Below are 19,807 nucleotides of genomic sequence, written 5' to 3'. Positions count from 1 at the left end.
AGAAAGACCAGCTGTTAGTCATTTTGCAAGCGCACCTCTGTGTACATCAGCTAAACCTGTTTCCTCCCTACCTAACTCCTCTGCGGATGTCTTGGGCACAGGCAGGAGAGGTGCTGGGGGCCGAGAGGCAGCCCTGCGGGGGTGGTTATGATTTGTCCCCAAAGGAAGATGCGGAAGTCCTTGGCTGGGAGTGTGGTGTGGGGGTGCCGACCCCTTCCCAGGTGAGGTGGGTGAAAGCTGAAAGGTCACCATGCTCCACCCTCCGGCGGGTTCCTGCTGCCCCGGAGGGGTGGGCAGTGCGGGCGGTTGTTAGGGAGCAGAGCAGAGCCCTCTGCACTTGGCCCCTTCAGTGCTGGGCTCCTCTCTCCAGGGCTCAGCCGGGTTGTGATGTGGCCAGGGGACTCTGGACTGGATGCTGGTTCCATCGAGTTTTGGACCCTCCAGCTGCCACAGTGGTGAGTCATGACAGATGTCTTTACTCTGGTTGTTCTTCGCTGTGTTCAGATTTTTTAATGGCTGTGAGAAAGTGTCCAGATTTCTGGGTTACTGTGTGACATTTTGGTACATGTGTATTGGTGACAAAAATTCCGAGAAGTTCCAGCAACAGCCAGAAGATGCAAAGGAAGCGAGATGGGCAGTGTTGGCAACCCTGCTGCTTCTTTTCCCACTCGGTACCATTTGCTGGAGCAGCCAGGAAGTTTTATTCCTTGCTCCGTGGAAAGGAAAGGGCTTTGGATGCTGTCCAGGTGCCTTCCCCAGCAGGTGAGGTTTCTGTGGGGGCCAGGGTGTGGGGTGTGTGCTGTGTTCGGTGTGATCAGCTCTTTTGGGAGGGGAAGGTGACCTCCAAGATTCAGGCTGCCACCTTTTTTCTTCCCTGATTTGGACATCATTGTATCGGTCATGGCTCTGCCGGGTGTATTTTTAGGGCTACAGTGAAGTCATAAAGAGCCAGGGTCATCTGGTGGGTCGACATTGGGTGCAGACTGGATCAAGCTGGTCCAGAGCCCTAAACCCTTGGAGAACGGGACACAGGACAGCTGTGCTGGGGAGCTGGGAGTGTGGGATTATCCCCACCCAGGCTTTACCTTGCAAGCAGGTGATAACATTGCAGGAAAATCAGTAGTCAGATAATTTAGGAGTCTCCAAAGATTACAGCAGAGGTTCAGCTGTGATAAGCTATGGGCTGAAAAGAACAGGAAGACGTTTTATCTGCTTGAGTGTATTTAAAACCTTAACTAAAACCCCATTACTGTGGTCAGCGGGGTCCTGCGCCCTGGTTACATGTGAACTCTCGGAACTGTGAAACTGTCTGACCCAGAAACAACAGCGACCACACTTTAGGGACCTCTCAGCTCCCCAAACTCCCCCTGAGTGGTGTACCCTGCCCTTCTCATCTGTGGCCGTGTGGGTTACAGTGTTCTCCTCCCCTGGTGGTGGTTGGTGAGAATGCCCTTGGTTTGGTCCCTTGCACAATCTACATTTACTCCCTGATGCTGGAGTTTGGGGAACCTGTCCCAGGGTCTGCTCCTTTTCTGACTGGTCACCATAACAGCTCCACAAACTCTTATTTCTCAGATCTGTTGTTCTAGGAGGTTTGATTTAACAACACATGGTGTAGTGTGCAAATCTGAGTAAATGTAATACAATATCTTTGTGATTAAAGCATCAGCACCTCTTTTAGCTATTTTGACAGAGTGCATGATCCTCTACCATCTGCTACATGGTAGATTGGGGTCCAGCTGTGCACCCAGACTTATTTTTCATGTCTACCTGTACCCTAGTATTCACTGACAAACCATTACTCCTCTCTCTGGTCCTCTGTCTCCCTAGTGTCTCTAAAGGACACTTGGACTCTCAACTTTAGATTCTACACATAAGTGAGATTACATGGTATTTGTCATTGCATTCCTGGCTTAATTCTGTTAACAGAATTCCAGCTCCATCCATGTTGTAGCAAACGCCAAGGCTGCGTGGCTGAAAGGGGAGTTTGTGTATGTGTACCGCGTTTTCTTGATTAGTCAGTGGACAGGCACTGGGATTCGTTCCATTTCTTGGCTGTTGTGAATGGTGCTTTAGTAATCACAGGAGAGCAGACGCTTTTGTAATAGACTGATTCCTCACCATGGAATGCATGCCCAGAAGTGGAATTTCAGGGTCACACGGTACTCTATTTTTAGTTTTCTGAGGGATTTCCATACTGTTTTCCATAGCGATGGGCTAATTTACATTCCTACCGAAAGTATGTAAGGATTCCCTTTTCTCTACAGTACTTACGTTTTGTCTTTTTGAAAGTACTCGCTCCAGTTAGAGTCGAACCCTTGTTGTACTTTTAAAAAAAATTTTATTTAAGGAAAAAAGAAAAAAAGAAATAGGTTACAAGTTATACAGAATTTCAGAAAAAATAAACAATAGGAAATCACTAGTTGATAGATTACATATTGTCATCTTAGAAATAGTTGTTCAAGTTACAAAATTAAAGCATATAAAGTGGACTTTCAAACAGTGAGACTGCAAACAGTTCTGTTCAATGATCCAACAAAACTCAGTAATATGGTTATCTATCTTATACACTTAAATATACATGCAGTTATATCCTTTAGAGCACTTTCTTTTCCTTTCTTTTGTACAATGACAATTACACATTTTGGGTTTTATTACTCCCACAGTTCTTATTACTTTTTTTTTGAAGAGAATATAACCAAATATGACATAACAGAACAGAGTCAGTCAAATCAAAAGGATGGACATAATACATAATGTAAAAACAAAATACAAGGTGACCAACAATGGTTACCATAATGCCTCTTGCTATCTTAAAAAGAATTGCCTATATCATCAGTTATAATAAAATTGAACAAAACAGTAAAGAATAAAACCAAAACATTGGAGATATCACAGGACTTCAAAAGAAGATAATAGTCAACCAGAATGGGCATCATAATGAATCTTATTGTCTTCACAGTTGTTGCCTATACTTTCGAGCTTGGTACTATCAAGCAAAACAGAATAGAGGAAAATCAGTCAAAACAGATGGTGAGAGCAATACAGGGTTTCAAATCAAGTTAATAGGAAATCAAAGTGGGTTACTATAATATATCCTATTTTTTATTTATTTTTCCCTTAATTAAAAGGATAAAAATGAAAAAGTAAATAATAAAAAAAGGAGATTAAGATAAAAGAGGGCATAACAACAAAACAGTGCAGGTCAAAACATAACCATTTAAGCAAAATAGTATTTCACCACAAGATAATCCTGACATAAAAGTAGTTACCATAATGTCTCTTTCTTTGAAATCTTTGAGTATAACTTCATATACTGTAGCATCAAGACAACGTAAAACTGTACAAGAGAATGACAGTATTTCAAGGTATTTAGAATCAACTAACAGAAAATGAACAACGGTTTCTGTATAATCTCCTTGTCTATAAAAGTTTTTGTTTATATTATCTCATATAGTAAAATCCAATAAGATACAACATGTTAAGACTGATGGAGACAGAAGAACAAAAGCTTGATGGAACTTCAAAACAAGAGGATATTAAATCAGCACTAGCTATTATGTCGTCTTGTTTTCTCCAAAATAGCTGTTCCTACCATCCAACCATCTCTGCCTCATTTCTGTTGAGCTCTTTTTCTGTCATTAGTTGTCAGTTTGTCTTCTTCATTTCGCTTTCTGCTCCATTCATTGTGGCCTCTCTGCCACTGTTTCTGGAATCTTGGTATTTTTCTTGTTTTAGAATATCCTGCAGTATTCTCTGTAGAGTTGAATAGGTGATTACAAATTCCCCTAGTTCCTCTTTATCCTGGAAGCACCTTGTTTTTCCATCAATTTCTAGGGACAGTTGTGCAGGATATATCAATCTTTGCTGGAGGTTATTATCTTTCAAAGCTTGAATTATTTCCCCCCATGGTCTTCGTGATTTGATGGTTTGTGCCAAGAAGTCTGCTGTAATTCTGATGGGTGTTCCCTTGTAAATGATCTGTTTCTTATCTCTGATGGCTTTTAATATTCTGTTCTTATATTGGATTTCTGAATTTTGATTATTATATGCCTGGGTGTAGCTCTGTTTGGGTTGTAGGTGGCTGGGGTCCTGTATGCCTCATACATCTGAGTATCTTTACCTTTTGCTAAATTAGGGAAATTCTCCTGGATTATTTCTCTGAATAGCTTTTGTAGTTCATTTGTTTGTGTCCCTACTTCTTCCTTTGTGTTCTTAATTCTTAAGTTATAGATCCTCTTATCATCTTCTAGCCTTTGTATCATTGCTATTTTTTTCTTGTTATTTTTAAGTTTTTCCTTTCATGCTCCCACCTTACAAATCTGTCCTCCAGTTCAGATAATCTATCCTTAGTTTCTTTCAAGCTGTTATGCCAGCTTTCAATGGAGTTTTTAGTTTCCTGATAATCTCTTTGAACCTGCTTCATGTATTCTATGTTTTCTCTATTTTCTCCATCAAACAATTCTCCCCTTTTTTTCTGTTCTTCCATTTCCACTATCTGTTTTTTCTTGGGTGGTGCTTAGCATTTCTCTAACTATTCTACTTATATCTTGTTTTATTTCATTAAATACTTCATTTTTGAACTCGTCTATGAGGCTCTGGAGATATCACTTTACATCTATTGGTGCTGTGTCTGATATTGCATGTTTTCTGTCCTCATTCTCCTTTGCATTTACCTTTCCTGGATCAGTGCTCTCAGGATTGGGGACTGAGAACTCTTTCTTATTGTGTGCATGCACACACACACACTAATAGCCTTTCTTATCTCCCCCTTCCCATACTTTTTGTTCCCTCCATACAAGCATATATAGGAGGCCCAGTTTTTTTTCTCTTTGTCTGTTACAGTTTGTGTGAATCCACTGGCTAGGTGTTCCCGCCCACTGCAGTGTACTAGGGAGACACAGATCTGGGCAGCCTCTCTGCTGGGCCCGCCCCTCCAGGTCAACCTACTGAAGGCTTCACTGCTAGGGTGTACCTCCAGGTGCTGGGACCTGGTTTGGGCTAGCCTACTGGGTCTTAGTCTGCGGCATCACCAGGCCAAGCACTCCCCACAATTCCACTTGAAAGGGGAATATGCGACTAAAGTCACTGCAGTGTCCTGTTCTGGCTAGTCTGCCCAGTCCCAGAATGTCCTCTGTTGGAGCTTCCTAGTCTATGAAAGGGTTCCCATTCCTCTCACTCACCATAGGTCGATGTAGGGCTCCCCACCAGTCCCGCTCTCAACTCTGTTTGGTTCACTGATTCCCGCTCTCAGAGCTTTGGAGTGCTCTCTCTCCGTGCTGTGCCAGTTGGGATGCAGCAGTGGCAGCAGGAAATTCAAATCACAGCTTCCAGAGGCATGGGTTCCAGCTTCCGTGCTGAGATTTTATCTGATCCTATTATAGCATCGGGATTGCATTTCCAGTTGGTTTCTCTCAGCTTAGTTTGTTCTTGGGTCGGCAGGGTATCTCTCCCCTTGCTTAGGACTCCTCACACCACATCATTCCTGGATTCTAAGCTGGCTATCTCAGAGAGCCTCCATGGCTGCTGTTATCTGTCTGCCATGTTCTCCCAGAAGTCCCCTTGTTGTACTTTTGATTTGCATTTTCCTGACAATTTACAAGGATATTAAGGACTTTTTCATACACCAGTTTGCCACTCGTGTGTCTTTTTTGAGAAATGTCTATTTAGGTCTATTGCCAATTTTAAAATCAGATTGTTGTCATTTGCTACTTAGTTGTTTGAGTCCTTGTATGTTCTGGACATTGACCTCCTGTCAGATTGTAGTTTGCAAGTATATTTTCTCACTCTGCAGGTTTTTCTTTCACTCAATGGGTTGTTTCCTTTGCTGTGCAGAAGTTTTTTAGTTTGATATAATCACATTTGTTTACTTTTGTTTCTTGTGCTTTGAGTCTTACCCAAAAACATCCTTGGCCACAACACATTCTTGAGGCATTTCCTCATGTGTTCTTTTAGTTTTATAGTTTCAGATATTAATTAAATCTTTAATTCATTTTGAGCTGATACTTATACATGGTGAGAGATACGGGTCCAGTTTCATTCTTCAACTTGTGCAAATCTAACTTACTAGCTCTGTGTATTGAAGAGGGTGTGCCCTTTCTTCCATGCATGTTCTTAGCTCCTTTAATGAATATCAGCTGGCTGGGCAAAGGGTTTATTTTGAGGCTCTTCCGCTCCTTTATTTTGGTATCTATTAAGACAGAAGTATCATGCTATTTTGATTATGGTAGTTTTGTGGGGCTCTTTGAAGTCAGGTAGCATATTTACCTTTACTTTTTGCTTTTTACCTTTTGATCAAGATTTGATTTATTTAAAAAATATTTTATTTGGCTATTAGTGTGTGTGTGTGCATGCACACATGCATGTACATATGTGTGTGATTCCATAAGTATCTTATGATTTACTCTGGCTCTGAGACAAATGTCTTGTTATTTTGACAAGGATTGCTTTGAATCTATAGATAAATTTAGATAGTGTTAGACATTTAAATAATACCAATTCTTCCAAACCAAGAACTCTGAATCAATCTTTGTCTGTGTATCTCTGCCTCCCTTCTTTGGTTAAATTTATTTCTAAAGGTGTTGGGGTTTTTGGTAGCTACTGTAAATAGGATTGCTTTCTTGATTTCTCCTTCCAGTAATGCACTGTTGGCATATAGAAGCACAGTTGATTTCTGTGGTTTATTTTGTGTTCCCCTTCCTGGACTGGTTTATTAGTTCTAATAGTTTATTGGAGGTATCTTTGGGGGTAAATACACACACATATATATATATACACATATACATATATATATATATACACATATACATATATATATATACACATATACATATATATATATATACCCATCCAACATGTAAGTATATATAATATATAAAAAATGTAAAATATACATAATAATGGCATCCACAAACAGAGACAAGTTACTTCTTTTCCATTTCAGATATCCCTTATTTGTCTTGCCTGATTTCTCTGGCTTGAGCATGTGATGAACAGTGGGGGGGCCATTCCTTTCTCCAGTCATTAGAGAGAAATCTTTCAATTTTCTTCCATTCAGTATGGTTGCAGCTGTGGCTTGTAATGTGTGGCCTTCATTATATTGAGGTGGTTCTTTCCACCTAGTTGGCTCAGAGATTTTATCATGAAGACACGTTGTATTTTATCAGATGCTTTCTCTATGTGTAGGATGATCATTTGGTCTTGGTCTACTGTGCTGATGTGGGATATCATGTTTATTGATCTGCATATGTGGAACTCTTCACATCACCGGGTGAATTCCACTTAATCATAGTGAATACTCTTTTCAGTGTGCTACTGGATTAGGTTTGCCAATATTTTGTTGAAGGTTTTTGCTTCTGTGTTCATTAGTAATATTGACCTGTATTTTTTAAAAATATCTTTGTCTGGTTTGGGAATCAAGGTGTGCTAGTCTTGTAGAATTAATTTGGAAGACTTCCTTGCTTTTCAATTTGTTAAAATACTTTGAGAAGAGTTGGTGTTGGTTCTTATAACTTGTTGGTATAATTCAGCCAGGAAGCTATTTGCTCCTAGGTTTTTGTTTGATGACTGTTTATTATTGATTCAATCTCATTATTGATCTGTTCAGGTTTCCTATTTCTGCATGACTCAGTCTTGGTAAGTTGTGTCTAAGACCTTGTCCATTTCTTTTAGGTTATTAAAAGCCATGTGGTTGCTGATAATAGTCTCTATTGAGCCTTTGTATTTCTGTGATGTTGGCTGTGCTTTCTTTCGGTTTCTGCGTGTGAGTTTTCTTTCTTATTCCAGTGAGGGATTGGTAATTTTACCTTTTTTGAAAGACCACCTTTTCATTTTGTTGGTATTTTTGGTCTTATTTTTGCTGTGATTTTTATCATTTCTTCCCATCTACAATTCATTTGGTTTATTTTTGCTTTTGTAGCATCTTGAGATGTAATGATATTATTTGAGACCTGTTTTTTTGTTGTTGGCATTGATTGCTGTAAACTTTCTTTTTTTTAATACTGCTTTTGTTGTGTCTCATAGGTTTTGATGTTTGGTTTCCATTATCATTTGTCTTAAGACATTTTTAAATTTCCATTTTTGCATCTTTTACTATTGGATGTTCAGATGAATATTATTTAATCTGTATGTATTTGTGAAGTTTCCAAAGTCCTCATCTTATTGATTTCTAGTTTTACTAAGATGTTGAAAAGATACTTGATATGATTCCAATTTTCAAAATTTGTTGAGCTGCTTCTTGGCTTTTTGGCTAAGATCAAGTGTAAAAATGTGTTGAAGTTTGCTTTGTGGCCTGTCACATCCTGAAGAATGCTCCGTGTGCTGATGAAAATGTGCATACTATAGTTGTTGGCAGGCATGTTGTGTAGATAACTGTTAGGTCCATTAGTTGAGGGCAGACATGTCTGTCCAGTCTGCAGTCCACAGGCTTCTTGTTACAATAAGAAACACTGAAAAAGGATGTTTTGTTACTTATACACATCAACTGTTTTATATATTTTATATGCAGCTCAAGACAATTCCTCCTCACTCAGTGCAGACCAGGCAACCCAGTTACCTGAGCCCTGGTCTAGGTGGAGTTTACCTCTGCAGTTTCTGTGCTGCTTTCTCTCTGGATGATCTGTTCATGGTTGAAAGTGGGATATTCAAGTGCCCAACTATTGTATTGGATTCTCTCCGTCCCCTTGGGTCTGTTAATATTTGCTTTGTGTTGTCTCAGGCTTACCCTTCATCCAAAATGTACCACTTAGAATACCATGCAGCAGGCCAAGAGTTTCACATGTTGAACTGATGTGCACAGGAATCATCTAGAAATCTTTATAAAAGGGACTTCTGAGTCAGGTGTAGTCAGATGGTATTGGGTGAGTGCCCAACTGGTAGACATCCATTTACCATCAAAGTCTTATGCTGTAGCAGAAAATGTAGCCTCAAAGCTGGAAGATAAACTGTGTTTAGTGTTGCTTTGAGAGCATCCCTTATAAAAGTAACCAAAGGGGAACAAATGCTCATAAACATTTTCACCCTGATTATTCAGGAATCACAATGCTTCAGAGAGATAACTGGGAATGAGACAGCAAAGGAGAGTAACAGCACACTCTTCAAAAGTTTGATACAGTTTTCAATGCTAGTGGAAGGAGATATGAAATTTTAGAGGCGGAGGAAGTTGGAGATCACCCACTACACCTTGAGACTCAGATCTCAAAGAGATCTTCAACACATGGCTCCCAGTGTCCTCATGGTAACTACAGAACAAAGTGTATAATTATACAACAAAATAATCAACCAATCAAAAACATTGCTAGAAAGAAATTGCTTAACCACAAAAGAAGACTGTAAAAGAGGGAGACAGAAACTAAAGGGACAGTCCATACATACACTGTGTGGGTAAGCATAATTGTGTCAGCTTGATTGGCTTGGGAGCCACGAAGGGGGTTAGTAAAGCACACTTCTGGGTGTGTTTGAGTGGGACATAGAGGTGTGACTTTGGGTAATGTGTGTGGTCCCTGGCATCTTCCTGTTCCCTGTTCTGCTTCCCAGTCACCATAAGCTAAGGAGCTTTGCATTGCATTGTCACAGCTTTGGCTGTGATGTTCCTGCCTTGGGGCTGGTCAACCACGAACTGAATCCCCCAAAACTGTGAGCCACATCAAGCCACTTCTCCATTAAGTTGTGTGTTGGGTATTGTGTCCCAGTGATAGAAAAGTTGATATAACCCTAAAAAATAAGTACCAAAATGGTACTTTAAATGTCCTTTGTGCATGTTAGGTGTTCTAACATTAGGTACATTAATAATTATTTCCTCAGGCTGAATTGACCACTATTTTAGCTCTAAGTAGCACACACCTGCACTGTGCAGGTTTGCTAGAAATTTGCAGGTGGTGTGTTGCTACTGTTTTAGCACTAGAGGGTATCCCAAACCCAAGTCTATTGTAAAGCTGCAGTTAGTGTGCTGCTGATGCACGAGGGGAGGGCCTAACTAGGATGGTCTATTCATGTGTGCTGGGGCAGGCACAAACACCTCTTCCACAGTCACTGACCCATGGTCAGGTGTTGCAGGGTTTTTTTTACTCAGTGCCAGGCTTCACAAAGGAGGGACCATCTCTAACTCCCTGAATAATAAGTCATGCCTCACCCTCTTTTCTCTTCAGCATGACAACCAATGTCCCTATAATATGGTGCATGAGGGTGTGGAGGACACCAGTGTCTCTCACTGGGGTATGTCCAGAGCCCATAGCCTGCTGAGACCAGTGCAAAAGCAGGACCAAGACTCACACTATTATGGTTTGTCCGCTGTTCTGGTTACTCATAGGTTCTGCTACAGATGACCTGAACTGATGCTGGCTGGATTACATGTCCATCCTTTTTGAGTCAGTCCAGAGTCTGAGGCACTGGGGACAAGGGCCATTGGTATCTTCCAACTATTGAGTTTCCCCTGCCAAGCCCTGTGGTCCAAGGCAAAGTTCTATGCGTTCTTCCTTGTCTGACTCGCCAAGCAGATAGTCTTTTTCTACTCTGTGCTATATGAGGTAGTTCTATCAGAGTAATGTCTAGGGACACTGGCCTGGGGCTGAGGCTGTGTGGCCCTGTTCAAATGCTGGACCTCAAGTCTAGTGTCTGCAGTTTATTCCTTTTTCCTCCACCAAGTGGGAGGTGTCTCTCTATGTTGTGCTGCTTGAAGTTGGGCAAGGGCAGACAGGAACACCTCTTTCCGTCCTGTCTTCTATTATGTCTTCTCTTGCTGTTGTGCAAGGAAACAGTACTGAGACCTTGCATTTGGTTTCTCTAGCTATTGTGAAGGAATTAGATGGGTGTATAGCTGTTCAAATAGATGTTTCTATAAGAGAATTTTAGGAGGGTCTAACTCCACCATCTTGTTCTGCCTTAAATCTTTATTTTACAAGTCACTCTGCTTCAGGGCTCCATAGAACAGACTACCACAGACCTAGCCACCACCTCCCAGGGCTTCTAGAAGCTCCAATTCACATGCTCTAAGGGGAACTGTGATGAGAGAGGGAGATGGAGAGATGGTAGAGACAGAGAGATGGAGAGACAGGGAGAGATGGAGTGAGGGAGACAGAGATAGAGACAGGCAAAATGGAGAGAGATGGAGGGAGACAGACAGACAGAGAGAGAGGAACAGACAGAGACAGAGACACAGAGACAGTGAGAGAGCGAGACAGAGCGAGAGCAAGAGTGAGACAGACTTTGCTTTAGAAACAGGGCTCAATAGCGTGTTAGGAACCCCAGTGGCCCTCACACCCCTCTGGCAGCAGGAAGGTCATGCTTCCAAACTTTGAAAGGTACAATACCAAAGAGCAACTGGTGGAAACCTTCCAGAACTTTCTGACAGGACTTCAGGTGGATTTGCTGGGACACTTTTCCCAGGGGAAAGTTTTGGGCCCTTAACAAAGGCTATTTCCTTTACTGGAAGGGTGTGAGTGGGGGATATAGGGATTAATTCCTGTTACCTTTCTTTCAATGAGGATGTAGGAGGCAAAACCCAGAGACTCCCTTCTCTAGTTCACAGTGTGCTTGGTGTTAACTATCATAGCCTTTTGTGTTTAAAACTAAGTCAGTTTCATAAAATTCACACCCAGCTCCGAGACACCATGCAGTCCCTATGCAGCTGGTGGCCTGTGAAGGAAGACACCCAGGTCCTCTTCTTCCCCCAAAACAAACACTCAGTTGGCTCCAAGAGGTGAAAGTCTTGTTTATTGTTGCAGCAACTCTTACACAGACATTAGCGTTCAGTTAAATAAAGGATAGCACGTGTAGTACATCACAACCCCAAACCAGACAACTGTGGCCACAGTACGGAGGGGCGGGCAGGCTGGGACCAGTGACCAGACTGTCAGAGGAGATACATTCAGTGGGTGTGTGGTGTCAACATTCCAGGCTCACGTGTAGATATATCTTATTTATATATTTATTTATATTTATATATAGAGATCATTGAGTTCTGTGTATACAAAGAACGATATTGTTACAAATACAATACTATACTTTTCCCAACGCTTTACAGTTAAGTTCTATTGCACCCCCTTTACAGAACGGTAGCACAAGTCCATACTCTAGGTGCTGTGCTAAGTATGTACAAGAGATTTCATTCCCACATGGTCCTCACACAATGCCTCGATGGAGGGGAAGTAAAATCAGAATCGTGTGCTCAAGTGGACCCCAGCCAGGAAAGGAGCAGACAGAAGTGACAGCCCAACAAGTGGCCTTGCGGAGGTGCAAGTCACACATCAGGAAGAGGCGGCTCTTGGTTGTAAACATTGGTAACAGCTACACCACTGGGTGGGGGTGTTTTCATCAGTGAGGGGCAGGGGACACAGGCATGGACAGGGCTGCGGGGACAGGAGGAACAATGGGGGAGGTAGTAGGTTACTCTGGGCTCCCTGAAGGCCGGTGTTGATGTGCAGTGCTGAGAAAGCAAGCCCGCATCAGGGCACAGAGCCCTGGAATGCGCTCCACCCCAGGAGCTGCGCTGGGGCAGGAGGCAGGAGTCGCTTGGGAGGTGGGCTCCAGGCATTGGTCTTGGGGGTTTCTTCCTCTCATGGGCCCAAGGCTTATGGTGGCTCCCTGAAATGCTCCCACTGGAGAAGGCAGAGGCAGGGTGGTTCTGGTGCTGGACCCTGAAGGGGAGGCGAATCTGGGAGCCTGTCCCAGCTGAGTGGCCGGAGTGGCTTTGTGCCTTGCAGTGTGGGGAAAGGATGCTGTGACTAGTCTCCCCATGATGGAGGGTGCTGAGATTTTTACATATGTAAGTCTCTCTCTATGGGGATGCCAGATGGGAACAAGACCCCACTGGGGACCTCTAGACATGGAATGACTAACACCTGAGAGCCCAGTTCTGAGGCTAATCACACACAGGCCGATGCTAGAAAACGAGAGTATGCTTCAGTCCAGGGTCCTATACCAAGCTCCAAAGGCCTTCACTCCAGGTGTGAGGAGCCACTCTATATAACAAGGAACAATGGGGCCAAGGCATGTCACTTCTCTGAGGGCTTAGGAAACAGCCCTTCTCGTAGTTTCCAAAGTTTCTCTGCAGTAGAAATGGAAAGTATCTTTTCTCTCTCTGGTGTAGAAAAGCTTAACTAATTATCTGCAGTTTAGGAATGTGCTTGTGAAGCTTCAGTCCCTGGTCAGTCTCGGGCAGCCACTGGGCCTGTCCAGATACGTGAGCACCCTGGGAGCCACTCTGGAAGCAGGCAGGCAGAGTGCCTCCAGTGAGTTTGGAGGCTCCTGTTGCCTGAGATGGCACCCATATCATGTTATTCCTGTTCCACTGTCTCTTTTGGTAGAGGAGAGATGGGGTGAAGACCCTTTAGTATTTATTTCTGATACTAGGCAGGCTGTAGTTGGGTTGCTTCAGTAAAAGCAAACAGAACCTAGGTCATAGATCCTGGTCCTCATGTTGGTGGTAGGCTGGCCTTGGGCTGGTCCTCTATAGCATTCTGCTAAGAGTTCTTAAAACAAGTCCTGGGTCCTCCCTCCCTGGCCCCACCGAGGGGCAGCAGTCCTTTCCCTTCTCAGGTAGGACATGGGGAGCTGGCAGCCTCTCTTCTTGGAACTTTTTGCACTGTGGTCAGAGAGTTCAGCTGCTTATTCCTTTCCTACATTTGGCTTTTCTGATTGGTGCAGACCACCCGGAAGGTTCAGGGATCCCAAGGCAGTGACCACACTGCTCTCAGGCACAGTCTCATCGTTCCTAGCCTTGTATGTTCACTTTTCTTTCTTGCAAATAGCTCCATCCTCTATATAAATATTCCTACCCAACATTTGCTCACTGTATTTCTATTTCTACAGACAGAACATAAATATCATAGATGCAGAGAACAGGGACTATATTATTAACATTACAAAATATATTAGTTTTTCTTCCCTGTTTCTACTGAGGTCATGAATGAAACAAAACAAAACAACAAACCATACCCCACATGAAAACAAAATGCTCTTTGGACCAAGAATAAGTGAGAAGTGGCTCAGAATAATAACAATAATAATAATAATATTACTAAGATACCTGCACTGCACTGAGACGGAATCCTAAATGTGAGGCACCTGATAGAAACAGACTTCCCCAAGGCAGCTGGAAACTCAGACCACGGGGCAGTCGCGGACACTCCTAGCACATGTTTGGGGTCCTAGGCCTCACTTGAGATCACTATGGACCCCTTAGTTTTGTATCTTTGGAGCCATTCTGGCCTTTCAAACACCATATTCAGCCGAGTGCCTGATAGAGCAGAAAAGTAGGCTAGTTTCTACTCAAGGCAGGAAACATGCACCCAGGACCCCCACATCACTGTCTTCTAGGGGGACAGGTCACTGTTCCAGGGCCCCCATGGAGGGCATGTGTGACTCTAAGACACTCTTGAGTCAAGTCAAGGTGGTGGGGGAGGCCCAGGCCTCAGCCAGGGTGAGCACCCTCTCAGGACAAGGCTGACCAGGCGCTGCTGCCCAACCAGCCAGGGCAAGGATCCCCCGCGAGGTGCTGAGGGCTCTCCAGGCTTCAGCCTGCCTGGCCCTAGTGGGAGGAAAGGATCCACACCATGAGACTCTGTGCACATGCGTGTGTAATATACAGAGAGCCTGCTATGCCTGGTGATCTGCTGGCTGGGAACTGCCAGACAACCCGGCAAGGCTTCACGTGGCTGCAGACACCAGACTTGGCGGCGCTCTGGTAGCCTCCTCTGAGCCAGCATTTCCCCTTTTACCCCGGCGAGAAGCCCGCAGCAGAACATACATAGAAGCCGAAACTAAAACTAGCCATGGAAGAGGTTCAAGGTTGGCTCAGAAATTCTGGGTGGAAATAACGTACGGGACCCCAGCACAAGACGGGCTGTGCTTATTCCTATGTGATGTCCCCCTCATACCATTCCCGTCAGTGACTCCAGGGGAGCAGAGATGAGCAGCTGGGTTTAGGCACTGCTAAGGCGGCGTCTGTGCGGCCTGCGGAGTTCCTTCTATGAGGCCTGAGCCTCCTGGAGAGAGAGGACCTCCCTTCGGCAGTGACCGCCACCTCAGGACCCCCAAAGGCCCTCCAGGATAGTTTTGGGGAGATCCCAGTGGATACTTGTTCTCTATCCTCAAGGGGCACACAGGAAACTTCCCTGGTATCAGCAAGAAAAAAAAGGGGGGAAAGAGAGAGCAAAGTGGTCCTCGCGAGTCTTCTCTTCCTGTGTAAGACCGGATGCTGGGCGGGAAGGGCAATGTCTCAGTGGACACACGGATGCAGCACGAGAAACACAACCACGATGAGGAGAGTCCTCCATGCAAGCCACCGCGGGAGAGCCTGGGCGCAGGCTCAGATGTAAACGGGCTGCTCCTGGGCCGTCAGCAGTCTGTACATGGCAGCTGGCATCGTCTTCATGTGGATCTGAGGGCGGGAAATGCAGGTTAGCAGTGGGCCACGGCTCGGAGGGGCTGCAGGGGCCCCACCGAGACAGTGCCTCTCCTGTGACAGCTTTCAAGATACTGCCTACAACTTTCTAGAAAGTTCAGAGGTGATAGGAAATGAAAAGGAAAAGCAGGTATTTCCCCAGTCCAGCCCTAGGCTTCTAATCCAGCCCACCTCCTGTTCTCCCTTGGCACTGGGAGGCTGGCACTGAGAGTGCAGTCAGGACTTCCGCCGAGCTGTGCCAGGCAGAGGCGTCTGGAGGGCCACTGTGGGTCTTGAATCTGACATTTACGTCTTCCAACTACATTTGGGACTAACAGGGCAAACCAGGGCAACCTGGGCAGCAACAGAGCGAGGTGACAAAGATCTGAGAGGAAGAGAAGGGGAGAGGTGGCCTGCTTTTCTGTCACAGAGGTGTTTCCAGGCAGCTCCCCTCTAAGGGTTTGGCATTTGGTCAGGGACAGGGGTGCTGGGTACTGAGGAGCATCTGGAGGGAGAGGACGCTCAGGAAAGCTCCCTAGAAGACCCAGCATAACTTGAGGGGCCCTGATGACGCCCCGGTCCCTCTCCAGCCCAGACCTCGCTCCTACCTCCCCAACGGCATTGGAGAGGATATGGACGATCTTCTCATGGGGCGTGGCCACCACGCTCTGTCCGTTGATTTCGATGATCCGATGTCCCACGCGGACGCCTCCCCTCTCCGCTATTCCACCTCGCATGAGGCTGCAGATCTAGCAGAGCCAAAGACTAACTTATGCCTTGTGGGCGGCATCAGGTCCCAGGAGTGTGCACAGCTAAAGAGCATCTTCCGGCACCCCAAACCCCCAGCTGGGGCACCTCTGTGAAGCTGCCACAGCCAGGGCTAGAGTTCTCAAATCTCAGGTTCCTCCCACATAGCCACGCAGCACATCACGCAGTCTGTACAGTGGATGCTGCATGTCACTGGATTTCATGGCATGCTGGACACGGACACTGTCATCCCCCCGGCCTTGGTGAGAAGAGCTCTCTGAGCCTGTCATCCAGGTGACAGTGCTTCCAGCCTGTGCAGCACAAGCTGTCCTTATTTCTCACAGTCACACATGGACCCTTAGCGCTGGCTGCCCGATGCTAAGGTCAGCACTGAATGAGCCAAAGTGGCACTAGGACCCTAGTGTGTAGTCCACAGTGTGGAGAGCTAGAGGGGACAGGAACCTTTAGGCCTTCCTAGTTCAAGGTCAGTGGTACAGAGCTCGCCTAGCACACAAAAATCAAAACAAAAAAAGCGAAAACCCCTCCCACGATGGATGCTCTCTGCCTCATTTTTATTTGTCCACATTTTGGAAAAGGGCATGGAGTGAGTCGTACTTACAATTCCATTTTGGACACTGAAACCCAGTTGGTAGCGAAGGTCTGGCCTTCTGATTAACACGGTGGTCACTGGAGGACATCTTACAATATTCAGCTTGACTCGAGACTGATTCTTTAAGCCCTTAAACACAAATAAAGTGCAGTGAAGAGGGTGACCACTGATGCAAAGTAAGGAGCAGACCGCTGCCCAGGCAGACGCAGCCCCCACCAGCCTTCTGAAGTCCCCTGTGAGAGGCTGAGTGTCTGCATGGGTGTGGGCTGTTTTCAGGCACTTTCTTCTCAGACCATGCTGCTGTGGGCGGAGGCCCTGCTGGTCAGCCCTGCTTCCGGAGCTCCCTGCAGGGGAGATCAGTGCCTGTGGGCTGGCACTGACCGCCCAACCAGATCCCTATGTGGTGTCACAGCTGATCAGGAAGTCACTCAAGGTCAGTCTCCACTCCAGTGATATATGTGCACTCATGTTTATAGCAGCACAATTTGTAATAGCCAGATCTTGGAAAAAACCTAAGTGTCCATCAACTGAGGAATGGATAAAAAAGTTGTGGTATTTTTATACAGTGGAGTACTACTCAGCTACAAAGAAGGATCACATTGAGATATTTATAAATAAATGGGTACAGCTTGAGACCATACTCATAAGTGAAATAAATCAAACTCACATATATAAATACCAAATAGTTTTCCTAGTGTAAGAAATGATAATACATAAAAGTATGTGGTAATCATGATTCCCCATTATATTGCTTTGAAGCCTTATAATGTTTTCACTCATTAATTGGAATGGTTTTATTCTGGGTTGTTTCATTTTATTGTCTGTGATGGTATGAACAGCTATTTTGAAGAAACCAAGACATCATAATAGCTAAGTGCTGATTTAATATCATCTTGTTTTGAAGTCCCATCAAACTGTTGTTCTTCTGTCTCCATTGGTTTTATCATGTTGTATCTTATTGGATTTTAATATATGTGATAGTATAAACAAAATTTTTTATACGCAAAGAGATAATATAGAAACCATTGTTCGTTTTCTGTTAGCTGGTTCTAATACCCTGTAATACTTTCATTCTCTTGAATGGTTTCACACTGTCTTGATATGTTTGATGCTATACACAATTACAGTATATGAAGTTGTACTCAAATATTTCAAGGAAAGAGACACTATGGTAACTACTATTATGTCAGGGTATCTGGTGGTAAAACACTATGTTGCTTAAATTGTTCTTTTCTGACCTGTGTTGTTATGTCCTCTTTTATCTCAATCTCTCCTTTTTTTAAAAATTATTTTTTTACTTTTTTAATAAAGGGAAAAATAAATTTTAAAATAGCAGGATATATTATAGTAACTTTTTGTTTTCCTATTAACTTGATTTGAACCCCTGTATTGCTCTTGTTTTGACTGATTTTACTCTATTTTGTTTTGTTTGATAGTATCAAATTTGAGAGTATAGGCAACTACTTTGAAGGCAATAAGATTTACTATGATGCCCATTCTGGTTTCACTATTATCTTCTTTTGAAGTCCTGTAAGGTCTCCAATGTTTAGGTTTTATTGGTTTTGTTCGGTACTGTTTTGTTCAATTTTATTATACCTGATGATATAGGCAACTCTTCTTAAGATAGCAAGAGGCGTTACGGTAACCACTGTTGATCACCTGGTGTTCTGTCTTCACATCATGTACTATGTCCATCCTTTTGTTTTGACTGACTCTGTTTTGTTTTGTCACATTTGGTTTTATTCTCTTCAAAAAAAAGTAATAAGAACAGTGGGAGTAATAAAACCCCAAATGTGTAATTATTATTGTAAAAAAGAGAGGAAAAGAAAGTGCTCTCAAGGATATAACTGCATGTATATTTAAGTGTGTAAGATAGAAAACCATATTACTAAGTTTTTGTTGGATCATTGAACACAACTGTTTGTAGTCTCACTGTTTGAATGTTCACTTTGTATGCTTTAATTTTGTAACTTGAACAACTATTTCTAAGATGACAATATGTAATCTGTTAACTAGTGATTTATTATTTTTTTTGAAATTCTGTATTACTTGTACTCTTTTACTTTTTTTTTTTTTTTTTTTTTTTACTGTTTTACTGTTGGAAAAAAAAGACAGTGTTTGGGTGGGTGGGCAACCTCTTCTCCAAAAGAAAGCCACCAGAGGAGGGACAGGAATGTGGGTGGGGCACCCCTTTGGTTCAGCAGTGGGCTGTCTGTGCCCTCTGCAGATTGGGCATCCTGGGAGAATGGCAAATCCAGGAAAGGTGGACTGGGGACTGTCTCCTCTTCGCCTACAGATCCAGAGCTGCGAACTCCCAGCTGCTGCAGTGTCCTGGCCCACAAACCCTTCTCTGTGGAAGGTCAGAACTCTTATTTCACATTTTGCAGGTGTGGACAGAAACACAGACATGGACGTTGATTTGCATAGTCCAGGGGCTCTGAGGTCGGGCTTGGACTATTCACAAACTGTGCCAAGCAGAGGTGAAATCAGGTAGATACTCCTAGTGCAAACACAGCTGGGGATAAGAGAGTGACTTGCTACTCTGGCAGAGGAGACCCACATATCTTTTAAGCGATGATGATTTGCTTAGATTGCAGGCACAGCTGTTCTTTGCTCTGGCTATCTGTCCTTACTCTGCTTGCCAATGGGTGTTATACTGCTCTGTAGCCCCATGCTAGTATCTCAGCATCAATTGAAGGGAGTTCAAGTTCTAGGCGCCTCACACCTTAGACCTAAGAATCAGAAAACCTAGGAGTGGAACCCAATATCTGTGCTGACAAGTCTTCCAGGTGATCCTGATGCATTCTTGATTTTGGGAACTACAGTAGAATACCCCTGCAAATACTAGCGTCACCTGTACCCAGGTGACTTAATTTCTCCAAGAGTGATTAGGCCCATAGATGTGAATTTACCACTCCATGAAAGAAGGTGCTAGTGAGCCTGGGGGTGGGTTATAGGGTGCTGGCAGGTTCAGTCACTGCACAGCCTGCCCCTGCCAGCCATCTCCAGGGAGTACCATGCTTGAGCACCCCGGGGACCACTGCTGCACCAAACTCCCACACAACCGCAAT

At 43.9% G+C, this 19,807-nt stretch overlaps 1 protein-coding gene and 1 long non-coding RNA gene across 5 annotated transcripts in view; one reads left to right on the top strand and one right to left on the bottom strand.

Moving 5' to 3' along the window:
• The first annotated feature begins 396 nt into the window (after positions 1 to 396).
• LOC106028160 (uncharacterized) overlaps positions 397 to 19,807 on the top strand; it is a 45,492-nt gene continuing 26,081 nt past the window's right edge. The window contains exon 1 of the long non-coding RNA XR_010047990.1: positions 397 to 455. This is a non-coding gene — a long non-coding RNA (uncharacterized LOC106028160). The remainder of the gene's footprint in view (positions 456 to 19,807) is intronic.
• The window catches only part of Apba1 (amyloid beta precursor protein binding family A member 1), a 210,862-nt gene continuing 202,742 nt past the window's right edge, over positions 11,688 to 19,807 (bottom strand). For all 4 annotated transcript variants that reach the window (XM_063250102.1, XM_063250115.1, XM_063250109.1 and 1 more), the window contains 3 exons: positions 16,746 to 16,865; positions 15,988 to 16,128; positions 11,688 to 15,376 (listed from right to left, as the gene is read on the bottom strand). In XM_063250102.1, the coding sequence (XP_063106172.1) occupies positions 15,305 to 15,376; positions 15,988 to 16,128; positions 16,746 to 16,865 (333 nt within the window). In that variant the 3' untranslated portion in view covers positions 11,688 to 15,304. The remainder of the gene's footprint in view (positions 15,377 to 15,987; positions 16,129 to 16,745; positions 16,866 to 19,807) is intronic.

This window comes from Cavia porcellus, unplaced genomic scaffold (assembly GCF_034190915.1).
Source record: "Cavia porcellus strain 051 isolate PalLab524CR breed Dunkin Hartley unplaced genomic scaffold, mCavPor4.1 scaffold_1, whole genome shotgun sequence".
In the NCBI taxonomy this organism is placed as follows: domain Eukaryota; kingdom Metazoa; phylum Chordata; class Mammalia; order Rodentia; family Caviidae; genus Cavia; species Cavia porcellus.
The sequence above is the reverse complement of the archived record's forward strand: the minus strand, read 5'-3'. Positions and strand labels throughout refer to the sequence as shown.